General features: G+C 51.3%; 6 protein-coding genes across 6 annotated transcripts; 2 read left to right on the forward strand and 4 right to left on the reverse strand.

Annotated features, from left to right (window-relative positions):
* Positions 1–377: 377 nt before the first annotated feature.
* Positions 378–1441, reverse strand: M438DRAFT_271459 (alpha/beta-hydrolase; the record flags this gene model as incomplete). Its single annotated transcript, XM_029900480.1, has 2 exons — positions 378–602; positions 656–1441. The coding sequence occupies 2 exons, from the start codon at positions 1439–1441 to the stop codon at positions 378–380; spliced, it is 1011 nt and encodes a 336-aa protein (XP_029761451.1).
* Positions 1442–2094: 653 nt separating this feature from the next.
* Positions 2095–3368, forward strand: M438DRAFT_391309 (NAD(P)-binding protein; the record flags this gene model as incomplete). Its single annotated transcript, XM_029909073.1, has 3 exons — positions 2095–2509; positions 2613–2794; positions 2889–3368. The coding sequence occupies 3 exons, from the start codon at positions 2095–2097 to the stop codon at positions 3135–3137; spliced, it is 846 nt and encodes a 281-aa protein (XP_029761452.1). The 3' UTR covers positions 3138–3368.
* A 56-nt stretch (positions 3369–3424) lies between these two features.
* Positions 3425–6370, reverse strand: M438DRAFT_271475 (uncharacterized protein; the record flags this gene model as incomplete). Its single annotated transcript, XM_029900483.1, has 4 exons — positions 3425–4889; positions 4938–5932; positions 5985–6122; positions 6176–6370. 4 exons carry the CDS (start codon positions 6368–6370, stop codon positions 3425–3427), a joined length of 2793 nt encoding a protein of 930 aa, XP_029761453.1.
* Positions 6371–8085: 1715 nt separating this feature from the next.
* M438DRAFT_192894 (uncharacterized protein) lies at positions 8086–9799 on the reverse strand. Its single transcript, XM_029899268.1, has 3 exons — positions 9226–9799; positions 9135–9167; positions 8086–9068 (listed from the first exon to the last, which is right to left on the reverse strand). Exons 1-3 carry the CDS (start codon positions 9676–9678, stop codon positions 8319–8321), a joined length of 1236 nt encoding a protein of 411 aa, XP_029761454.1. The 5' UTR covers positions 9679–9799; the 3' UTR covers positions 8086–8318.
* Positions 9692–11030, reverse strand: M438DRAFT_271401 (uncharacterized protein; the record flags this gene model as incomplete). The annotated part of the gene is made up of 3 exons (XM_029900475.1): positions 9692–10137; positions 10187–10875; positions 10930–11030. 3 exons carry the CDS (start codon positions 11028–11030, stop codon positions 9692–9694), a joined length of 1236 nt encoding a protein of 411 aa, XP_029761455.1.
* A 425-nt stretch (positions 11031–11455) lies between these two features.
* Positions 11456–11953, forward strand: M438DRAFT_316668 (uncharacterized protein; the record flags this gene model as incomplete). The annotated part of the gene is made up of 3 exons (XM_029902707.1): positions 11456–11556; positions 11611–11658; positions 11715–11953. The coding sequence occupies 3 exons, from the start codon at positions 11456–11458 to the stop codon at positions 11836–11838; spliced, it is 273 nt and encodes a 90-aa protein (XP_029761456.1). The 3' UTR covers positions 11839–11953.
* Positions 11954–12018: the final 65 nt, after the last annotated feature.

The raw sequence follows: 12018 nt of genomic DNA on the forward strand, positions 1-12018 counted from the left end.
TCTAGAATTCCAAACTGGCTATTTGATAAACGTACCCTCTCTATCTCAGATACTCCTACGCATGTATTCCTCTACTCGGATTCAACCGAAGCCGTGCTTTCTACGGCTAATAACTAGAGTCGTTAGCAATATAGTTGATGGCGGCAACAATCTACCCTCTGCTTTAACCTAATTTGACGACCCTATCTAGAGCAGGATACGTGGTTCTTTTGGTCCTACCGATGACGGCGTGGGTGTAGTACATCATTCACTGCGGCAAACTGACACTAAGTAACTTCCTGGACGACCCTTTGTATTCGAATGATTGTGCATATTGAAAGCTAGTTCATTGCAGTGAGTGCGAGGAAGGAATAGTTCTACTACCTTTGTGACAAGGCTCATCGTGCATACCAAGTGGAGCTCGTCTTGTGCAACATGACGAGCACTCGTTCTGCAGTAAGAACGGGATCATCTCTCTGGATAAAGTGACCGCATCTTCCGGCCATAGCTGGTCCAGCGCGTCTTTCCTCATCTTCCGTCAGTCTGGTCAGGCCTTCATTGTATTCATGCCAAATCGGATTGATGTACTTGTTGACAAGGGCTTGAGGAACCCCATAGCTTCTCTGCAAAACATCAGTGACCCTGCAACCGATGGTACTCTTTGATAAGAACTAACCTCATTCTCCGCTGCGAAGGTATCTGGATCATGACCAATAACTGTGATCCAAGGTGGTCCGTCCGGACCTTGCAATTTGGGTGTGTACGCAAGTGGTAGAAGCTCGGGAAGACCAGACCTGTCCAATCCTTCTGCATTGGAAGAGTAAACGTCGAATATCGTTCTGTACTTCTCCCTTATGTGGCGTAGCTGGTCGGTAGTGGTACCTTTGGGCAGCTCCTTTTCGTCGAACTTTGGATCATCCGGATCCGGCCAGAGTGATGCAAGGTCGATATGCGCCATTATAGAGTCCAGGAATATGAAGCCGGAGACAGTACCAGGATGAGCGGCTGCGTAGAGGCGGGCAAAAGCACAGCCTATCGAATTCCCGACCAAGATTAGGTGTCTGGGTGATCTAGAGTTGAGCTCTTTCTCCGTGAAGGCCTGCAGAAAAGCGTAGAGATCTGTAACGACATCTTGGACATCGTGTGTACCGTTTGGATCTCTGTCGGACAAGCCCTGACCATATCGGTCGTAGGATAGTAGATGTGGTCGTAGATTGTTAGCTTCTTGGGTCTTTATGGCGATTTGCGATATTGTTTCTGCCCAAGAAGATTGTGGTAGAATCAGACCGTTCAAAAAGACCACGAGGGTTTTGTTGTCATCTCCATCTCCAGCTGCGAAACTGTAGCGGAGGCTTGCAGTGGGTTTATGCGTGAGCTGGATGGTGCCGAGCTTGGGGTTCACAATGGGTTTGTCTGGATAGTGAACGGTGCCGAGCTTGACTTTGACAGAAGGTGTGGACATCATGGACATGATGAAGGCGGGGCCGAAAATGGGCTTTGGAAGGATGAATGGCATGTATCAAGTATTCTCGGTCTCAATGCAGAAGTGATAGTTCTGGATTGATAAGGTAGATATCCGGTTGCTGATGATGAAGAAAGATTCAATGGAACGAGGTTTGAGGTGCAGCGTCGGGCTCCGTGTTCTTGCCTCTACTCGAGTAACAACAGACAGGAAGCTGCGTTCATCGACGTGACGTACTCTTACCTCACAGAACCATGATCCAGAGGTATATGAACATCTTGCGTCTTGGCAGCTCCCGGTCTTCCTACATGACACGAATGAGGAGAGTTGACCTTGGTCTGTATGGAGGCGGGGTTTGTTTGAATGTCATCGGAGATAGTAATTTCCCTTTTCGACCCCCGTCGGATTTAAGCCACCACAGCGTCTGCTCACCTACTCGATCACCATGATGACCACTTCTCGTCCGGACGGAAAGTTGACCAACTATCTCCGCATCCTTTAGCAAGTATCGAAGTATTTTCAACTACATAAAAGCAGGTCCTTCCATCAAACTCGAGCTTCCTACTCCCAAATCTCTCCACAGCAGTTGAAGACTATTAGACCCTTTCCTCAGAAAGTATCATTATCAAAACACTATCTGTAGAAAAGCACCAATGGCCATCCTCCTCACCGGCGGCACGGGAAAAACATCCCTCCACCTCGCCGCCCTCTTACAACAAGCCAACATCCCTTTTCTCCTAACCTCTCGCCGTGGCCCCTCAGCCTCTTCCCTTCCAACCGTCAAATTCGATTGGAACGACGAGACCACCTGGACCAATGCATTCAGCCATCGTTTCCCTAGGTCCGAAAAAATCACAGCCATCTACCTACTCAGTGGCGAGCTAGCCGAACCAGCACCACTGCTCAACAAATTCATCGATCTTGCACATAGCGAATATGGCGTCAAGAGATTTGTATTGTGTTCAGGCAGTACAGCTGAGATGGGTGGACCATACCACGGCAAAATATGGCAGAAACTCTATGAAGAGAAGCTAGAATATTGCGTACTGAGACCAAGTTGGTTCATGGGTATGCACCATCCCTACTTCCCTCCCCCATCTCTCCTTTCCCCAATGTAAAGAAAGCTATAGACTGACGTGATCATTGTGGACAGAAAACTTCTCTTCCCCAGGTCAAGGCCATTTCGAAACAATCAAGTACAAAAACACAATCTTCTCCGCCTGTGCCGATGGCAAAATCCCGTTCGCCAGTGCAGAGGATATAGCAAGAGTTGCTTTCCACACCCTCACGGATGCCACCCCTCATAACCGCAGCTACCGTATCCTAGGTCCCGAACTCTTGACCTACGATCAAGTAAGCCTCCCTTCCCTTCTTTCCCAGCCCTCCAATCCAACCCTACTGCTCTGAATGTTTGGGACGTCTTACTAACTCATCACCACCACGACAGATTGCAGAAAAGTTGTCCATCCACCTCTCCAAGAAAATAACCCACGTCAAGTTGTCACCTGAGGAAAGAATCCAAGGATTCAAGGATGTCGGATTACCTCCCCACATGTCATCCTTCCTCACAAACCTAGAGATCATGGCTGCAGAAGGTAAAGAAGCTTGGGACGGCAATGATGTTCAACTCGTGACTGGAAGAAAACCAATGTCGTTTGATGCATTCGTGCAGAAGAACAAGCAAGTTTGGGAATAGTGATGATAATGAAAAGACAGGAGTGGGTGGCAAGGAAGAGAACGGAGGAAGAGAAACCCAAATTTTGCTTCATCTACTCAAAAAGCAGAAAGTTGCAGATTATCCAACAAACGAAAACAATATAAGCGTATCGCTATGCCAGGGGGTGGGTTTTGCCACGACCCTTAAAGACTAAGAAAAACCAAAACCAAAATCATAACATCATTTTTTGTTCCGACCAACCCAGAAGCCCTGCTCCTATACCCGTAAAGGTCACCGAAAGAAATGGACAGAGGAGAAGAAGTAAACTATCGAGCCCAGATGACTGCAAGCCAACCAGGCGTGCGTGAGACTCGTGAGCCACGAGCGGCATATTCTGCAAACTCAACACCATCGACGAAAGCAGCAACATCATCAGCGCCAAAAGATCTTTCCAATGCAGAGAGCCATGATTCGACATCCTTGATCTCGCGATCCGAGGAGGTGCGGCGATGGTGTGCGGCATGTGCTGCCACTGCTGCACCAGCCAGTGCCTCGCTTTCCCGCCGTTGCTCACCAGTGAAAGCATGTATGCCTTGCAGCGGTTCTCTTGAGTTGCCATTTGAAGGCGTCCAAGCTGGTGTCTGAGGATGCGAATGTGACTGAGGTGATGCGTCGGCATATGCGGCTCGGAAGCCGTGACCTGGATAGTTGCCTGGTGTAGAAGAAGCCGAGGCTGGAGGGAATGCGTTGTAGAAGCGGAAGTGCGGGTTGTTGCTATTATTACCAGGCGCTGATTGTGTCAGACTCCTACCAGCAGCCACGGCAGAAGCAGCTGCTGCAACACTGTTGATAGCGTTCCAACGTTCTTCTTGCTGTGCATGTGCTTGTGCTTGTTCGGCTGGGGTCGAGAAGGATTGCTTGGGAGGTGTATTACCAAGACGAGGGCTACTGATGTCGGATCTCGGAGGAGCAGGAGCGCCGTTCGGTCCATCTGCGAGAGCATCCGACATGTCAATATCAGAATCTCCAGAGTCGTCCGAGTCTTTCAGTGCTCTCTCTAAGAGGACTCTTGTGCTTTCGGCATTAGGAGGGTGTAGCTGAGCAGTGGCGATGCTCTGATCATGGAAGACACCAGGCAATCTGGCTGCAGAATCTACCCATGTCTTCCTCAACCGTGAGAAGTACTTGTGTGAGCGTTTGACGGTCTGGAACCAGCCGCTAGCCATGTATAGGCGATTCTTCATCGAGGCGAGCATCTCAATAGCTTTACGAGAAGCATCTGCACCTGAAGCAACACCGTCATCCTTGGCGGTGCGACGAAGATAACCTTGAGTGTCCATCCAAGGGAAGTTGATGACATAAACACCAAGCAATGCAACGTTGTAGAGAGCGAAGCCAACCAGGGGAGTCTCTACCACAACGCCCCATTCCTGGAACGAACCGATCAAGTCAACGATGTCACGGGCAGCAGCGAAGCACTCGCGAGCGCTGTCTTCCCAGAAGCCATGTGGTGAAGGAATAGTATCGAAGCGTGAGCCATCGAGGGGACCTGATGGCTTGCCATGTCGGAAAGGAATGAAGGGGAGGAACTCGCGGGTGAGAAGAAGTTGAGAGAGGAGGAAAGTGAGGTGCACAAGAGCGTAGGGAGTTGAAGAGTGGAGGTTGATGTGCGCCGATGTGTTTTGTGCCGTTAAGGAGTGGTGTCTAGGGAGGCCGACTTTGAAGTCTTCGAGTGTTTTCCTGAGACCGTACCACTCGGATTGTGGGTTCCATGGTGGTAGAGCATCACGTCTAATTTGGTCAGTAATCAATCATAGCATAGATATCAGATTGACTTACTTTCTGCCTCCTCCACAGGTCCAGCGCATGACTTTACCGTGTATGTCCAGGACTTTGATATATCGACTGATCAAACCCTCATCAGGACCAACCTCCCAACGGCCTTCGGAATTTCCAGGAGAGGAGGTTCCGTTGTTACCATCTGGAAGTGAGGGTCTTTTGTAAGCGGGGTTCATCGGGTCGGTGGCTAAGGAAGCGCGACGTTGACTCTGAACTTCTGCTCTAGAGGTGTTATCCTCGCTCAGAAGCAGAGTGCGAACCTTCTCGCCAAATAAAAATGCATGCTCGCTAGCTGGCAACTGAATGCGCAAGTCCTTGGCGTTGATACCCTGAGGTCTGTATTTGCCATTGCTGAAGTAACGATCAAGAATGAAACAAGCCCATAGAGTACGACGACGGACTTCTTGTTTGACGAAAGCATCGTTCTGGCAAGTCGCGCTGTCGGGCGAGGCATTACCAGAGTCAACAAAGCCTTGCTGCTCGACAGCCCGAGATGGTAACGAGCGAGAAAGAGGCTGATCGTCAAGTTCCTCTTCGTAGTGCAATCCCATAGCCTGAGCAGAACGAATAACAATACCTAAGTGACCCCAAGCTTTAGGGCCTCGGTTCATGCCCCACTCGTGCAAGGCCAGCATCAGCATGGCTTGAATGGTGGAAATGTCGTGCAGACCCAGTCTATCGGTGGTAACGGCATTGAGCTGAGCTGTGGCTGCCGTGGCATAGAACTCGGCGGCTATCAGAGGGTCACTAGGACGGTTGGCGTTCCGTGATGAATGATGGGCGACAAGTATGGGGTGGAAGCGAGATGTCAATGCTAAGAAGGCCAACAAGAACTCGGTAGGTGCAGGTGGTTGTACTGGAGGAGCAGGGACGTTCGTATAGGGTCGGTATTGAGATGCTTGGGCCTGGGAGCTGGCCTGGCGGAGAGGTTTGAGGAATGTTGGGGGGTGGATAAAGGGGAGGTCGGCGGAGAAGTGCAGCTGGAAGATGTCGAACTAGATGTTGGGTCAGCGAAGAATGTTATGCAGGAGCGGTAGGTCATCTTACCAGTTCCTTCCAGACAGCAGGTGTCAAGACGTTGGGGTCCAAAGCATCCGAGGGTAAGATGGAGGGTTCGACGAAGGTGGGCAAGGGTTGACCTGGTAGGCCGGCATTACTTTTACGTTGCTGTCGGGACTTCCGGATCTGACACGCAGTTAGTATCCTGCATGTAGCTGGCCATAGAAGAAAGGGCATACCTCTTCGGTCATGGGATCAATCTTGGGAGCAGGTCCGGTCAGACTGTTCTCCCTCTTGCGACCACCGGTAACAGGCACCGGGTAAGTGCACTCCCGGTTTCCAGCCTCGCAAGACCGGCAAGGAGTACCGACACCACTGTTGACGCATTTGACCTTGGATCGCCGGCAGCGAGCACATGCTATCGAGGACCGCATACGTGCTTGGGCATGCCGTGTTTGTTGAGCGTTGCCGGCTTGCTGTTGCCGGGATGCCTGATCCGAGCCCGGAGCTATCGCCGGTGAGGGTTGGGTGAAGCCTTGTGGAGTGGGAAGAGGGCGAGCCGGAGTTACAGTCGAGACCAAATCGGGACGGGGACTCTTGCGAGGCCGGCCATCGTAGTCGTCGCTGCCGTCGGGAGAGACGGAGAAGCGGCGCTTTGGCGACGGCACCGAGGGCCCCGAGAGCAAATTGGCGAGGGCGACTGAGGAAGTAATGGTTGCGGCGTGCGTGAAACGCGTCACGACTTGGATACAGCAGGCCTGGAGGCACGCAGAGAGTGCTGCTCGAAGAAACGGAGCAACGGAATATCTGAAGACTGTCGGCTACCAGCTCGGCGATAGTAGCTCAATCAGCCGAGGGAAAGCGAAGATAGCGAACTTTGCGGAGTAACTGTTATCGAAGCACAGGCGCCAACGAGAGACGGCAATACCTGTTTGTGCAAAGCTGCAATCGCTCAGGTGAGAAGGACTGTCGGTCGGAAAGGAGGAGGGAGGGAAAGGGAAGGAGAAAGAGGAGCCGGGCCCTTGGTCCTCTTGAGCCGTGGCCGTCACCAAACATGCGACTCCGAGTACAGCCTGCTTCCATATCAACTCTTGGATTAAGCCGACACGGTCCGACTGCTCCACATGCTACAAACCCGAATGCCGCCCGAGCTGTTGATCCAACCCACGGATTTGACATGTGATCTTACTCGCACTGCCTTTTGTGCCTCCCGGCCCTCCAAAGCCCAGTCCATATCACTTCTCGCAAAGTCCCACAAACTCTCACGACTCCCGATACTTTTTACCGTCCATTTTCTTCACCCGAACATGCAACGCTGAGCGGTAGGGCTCACTCGTCTCTCCTGATGTCGTTGTCACACGCTGTCCCCTACTTTTCTCTTAGCCGCATTCCTTGCTCCGGTTGGTTTGCTTAACCGCAACCGCCAGACCGTATCCCGCCAATTCGGCTCCATCGTGCCTTCGACTCGGCAATTCATACTTGGACGAGTCCCGTCCACTCAGCTTCTACAATTTTACCCAGACCAGTCTTTGGGGAGACCTTTGTGTTACTCCATCTGCCGGAATGTCGTACAAATACCTACCGAACCCCGCGCTTCATTGGCTGTCCATCGCCATCGCGCGGCTACTCCTCCAGCGAAAATATGCCCCCGGATTGTAGATTTCGTGTTACCTTCCTGAACATGCATACCAGATTGTCTCAATCTGCATGGTGATGGATGGCAATGCAACCTTGATCGCTGATACGATTTTGCACATGGCATGATAGTATACCAGAAGTCTGGTCGTGCCGTCTACCATGTCAAGCAAGGATTTTGTCAATCCTGTCATTCTTGTTGTGTAATTTGCGTGATATTCTACACTGTGATGCTGTGACCGACCAGAATCGACAGGCCCTAGACCTTTGTTGTCGTCCATCACAACACGTACACACACATATCAAGCACTCACCCATTGCCAGCGACGACTGAAGAAGCTGCAAAAATTCAAGGTACTTTTCAGACATGGCGATTTGTCCATCAAGAGCGGAAATCTTCCGTGCTCTCCCTGTGTCCGTCTACCAATTCAACAAGCATTGTGTATTTCTACAACAGGTCAAGATTGTGGTCCATGGGCCTGGAAGCCCTGCGTCTAGATTTTGAATATAGCCGGTGAGGCCCCTAAACCCAAACCAGAAATTGCAAGCACGACAAGCACGCATTGGAGCAAGGTTACGGCACATCAGTCCCAGAGCCACGGATCAAAACACACACATTCTTATTTTGCGATTCAGCAATGTGACGTACTCTAGCTATGTTGTGTCAAGCCATGCATTGTTTCCCGTGATAACCCTTGCATCCATAGACCGACTCTCTGAGCGGCTGCAACATCATGACCTCAGCGGCTAATACATACCCCCCTCATAGAACTCGTGCTCGGGCTCCATCGAGTTGGCGCGAGCATCGCAAGGAGAGCTTCTTGGTGTGATGCTTCCGTCACCTGAACTATCGTTCTGAGTTCCGACTTGCCTTTCGTCAGCAGCGTTCTCCTCGTAGGTCCGAAAGCTGAAGATACCATCGTAGGCGTGGTTGGTTTGGATACCTGAGGCACGAGTAACAGGGGCAGGTTCCGCACTTTGAGCAGAGCTTTCTGAGCTACTTGGCTGGGGGGTGTTGACATTGTGAAGCTGGATGGGAGCGAGGGTATGGTCTGGGTCATGGTACTGTGGAGGAATGCTTGGGCGTGGCAGAGGTAGGCTCTGGCTCTCGGTGTTGGCAGTAGCAGGAGCGGGTGGCTGGCTTGATGCAGAAAGTCTTGCTGAAGTAAGGCCGTGGGTACCGGAAGGGTGCAGCGTGCCGCGGTAGGCATTGGACAGGTAGCGGCGAACCTCTTCACCATTGGCTCTGTTGGCAGCAAGTTGAAGCGTGTCCATGACTGCTCCCATTTTGATGTTGTAGATCTCGTTCGCCAGAGCAGCGTTGTGCATGATCCATTGACTGTTACCGGATGTGAGACTGTGTGAGATGAAGGCACTCATGCTGGTTGTAAACAGCTCGCTGGGGCTTGGATCAAGAGCGCAGTATTCACGTCGATGGCCGAGCTGTTCGCAGCCACCACACTTGACCAGAGGTTCCTGACAAGGCAAGGGAAGGTGCTGCAACAAACACAGTTAGCGATCATTGGGCGACCTCTTAGTTGAGAACAAGCAGCGAACACTCACCCATTTCTGACAGTTGTGGCAGAGAGCGAAGTACTGAGCGCATATTAGTGACCCTTGTTCAAAAAGACATGGCTGGGGCGAGATAGCTTACCTTATAGTCAGGCTGCAATCTGTGAGCACCCAGGTGGCAGAAGTTCCAAGTGTGACCGAGGGCACCGCAGTTCAAGCATTCTTCAAGAGCCTGCTGGCAAACGCGAGGCAGATGAACTAAAAGTGTCAGTCTAGATTCATAGCTTGATCCGAAAATCTGGGGCGACATACTCTGATGGCAGTTATAACAGAGATCCGACATCTTGGCAATGCTTTGAAAGTAAATTGGCACTAAGGGTAATGAAATGCGCAATGGAGGATCCGAGCGTCGATGAGGTTGAAGAGGAGCGGGAGCAGGGTAGAACGATTGGCAAATATGCAAAATGGGAAACGCCGGAGGCAGGAAGTGGGTGAACGCGCTTTCCCAAAGAAATTGCCAGGCAGACGTGCGCCTCTTGGGCCAATCCGGACATGAGAGGTAGCGTTCACCGAGGGCAATGCTTCTCAAAGTCATACCTCCTACTCATCTATCGCTTGTTCTTCTTCCAGTTTCCACCTTTGCCACCTTTCCTTGCAGCCGGGGGCTTGCGATCGAACAGCTTCTCTCTGCAGAATCCTGCATCTGCGAGCCTCAAATAACTTGTAACACCTTGATCCACAACAGCCAGGATAACGCTCTTGTATCCATTACGCAACTTTTGATACAGCTGTACATCTTTACGAGGTGGCTCGTATGATTGAGTGTCGATAAGAGCACTCAGCTGGGCAAGCGTTGGAACAGAAGTCTCTCTAGCATTGATGACTGCGATGCGGAAGTCAGGCGTGCCAGGGTCGCTTTTCTTGTAAGTTGTTGAGCCAGGCTTCCACAGGTGGTATGTAATTCTGAAAGCAGGATCTGTCGCATTTGCGGAATCCTTTGTTCTGGATGTCGGATCGTAGCTTGGGATGATTGCAAGACGGCGATAAATTTCAGCTGAACATATTAGTAGGAAAACACAAGCATTGTGCCAGCAAACACATACCATAATTGCGATAAAGCCCTGGTTTTACCAACGGTCCAGCTTTCTGCTCCGTTTCTGTTGCGGATCGAGGGATGAACATGCTTTGCCACTTGTCCCTGAGCAAGCCCAGGCTCCAAGACGTGCCTTGCACAGGCGGATAGCAGTCGTCTCCAGGATCACTGCCCGGACCGTCCCAGCTCGGAGCTCTGTGGACTGTATAGCCTGATCTCTTCAAACCAGAGTATACAGAATACTTCTCGAAAGTCAGAGCACCTTCGCCGTCACCCTCCATGCCCAAGAACGCAGCGTACGCGCCTTGAAGACTCATGGGCAAGCCCTCACCATCTTCATCGTCCTCATCCACTGGCCATCGAACATCAATAGTTCCTCGCTCAAGCAGATAGATGACTTCTTCCGGAAGCAACCAGATCCTGTTCTCTCCAGCGGTACGGGGTCCGAGTGGATCTTCTTTGGCAGGGAAAACTTTCCCCATACTCTTGAACAATGGTCCTTTGGGATCCTCTGTGTACGCCATGTTGGTCTCCGGATGGTAGTGAGCCAGAACATACTTCTTCGGTTGATGCACACGCTGGAACGATAGTGCTGTGTGCATAGCATCCCTCGAATCTGCCAGTGTTTTCGACTGAAGGTCTGTGTGGTGAGGTTCAAAGTCCTTCTCACCTCTTTTCGGAATCTTCGCATCATCGCTGCTGTGAAATATCAGTGAAATGTCAACCAGACTGTTGGATGGGATAGAGGCGCACGAGAAGTTCAGAAGGAAGCGAAAGTCCTGTGTCTCATCTGATAGATCGAGGTCCCCTACGTCCGGTCCACGTGGAATGACATCCTCATCTGCGTCCGCCATGTCGACCTGAGTCTTTCAACAAAGTCGATGGTTTTGTTGGATGGAAGTGAACAATAAAAGTGCCTGATCGGATTACAACTCGCGCACGAATTCCAACAACTCGACGACAACCGCTTTCCAAGACAGTGACGCGTCTTACTTGTTTTGTTGGTCTCTGTCTCGTTGCTTCTTGACGCGACTGTTCTGATAGCTTCTACAATCTGCCTTTCACAGACAACGACCATCTGACGCGCGAAAACGCAGTTGCAGTCAGAAAATCACATTCGCGCCTTACTCTTTTCGTCAGATTTCCAGCGGCTAATTCAGCCCTACCCGTCGGGGAGCTTTCCTCCACTTGAACTTCACTCCGGCGCACCCTCACCGCACTCACTAACGGGTCTTCCCCCGTTTGAGCATCGAGCATCGCATTGTACATCGCATTAAAAATGGCTCGTCTGTCAGGCTCAACCCAGCCTGCAGGTTTGGGCAAGACCACCACCGGCCTCGGCGGTAAAGGACTCGGCAAGTCCACTGCCAAGCGCCATCGGTGCGTTATCCGATCTCGATGCTACTTGGGTGACCCTGCTAACGGTTACCACAGTAAGATCTTACGCGACAACATCAACGGCATTACCAAGGGTTCGATCAGGTAAGTACCTGACTTGTATAGCGCCTCGAATATGCATTAATCACTCCCAAACTCAGACGCTTGGCCCGCCGCGGTGGCGTGAAGCGCATCTCAGCTACCATCTATGATGAAGTTCGTGCTGCACTGAAGGACAGACTGAAGCTGGTGCCCACCCATGACACCCAACATCCAAATGACTGATGACTGACATTTTACGTAGCTTCTCCATGACATCTGCGCTATCCTGGGTACTTACGGCTGCATCATTTTGCCTTCTTTCACTAACAAGCCGTACAGAATGCACCGTCCGCAAGACCATCACCGTTCCGGACGTCGTCTTCGTCCTGAATTGCCATGGAACTCCCATCTACGTGAGCTCTC

This window comes from Aureobasidium pullulans (genome assembly GCF_000721785.1).
Source record: "Aureobasidium pullulans EXF-150 unplaced genomic scaffold scaffold_7, whole genome shotgun sequence".
Classification (NCBI taxonomy): Eukaryota; Fungi; Ascomycota; class Dothideomycetes; order Dothideales; family Saccotheciaceae; genus Aureobasidium; species Aureobasidium pullulans.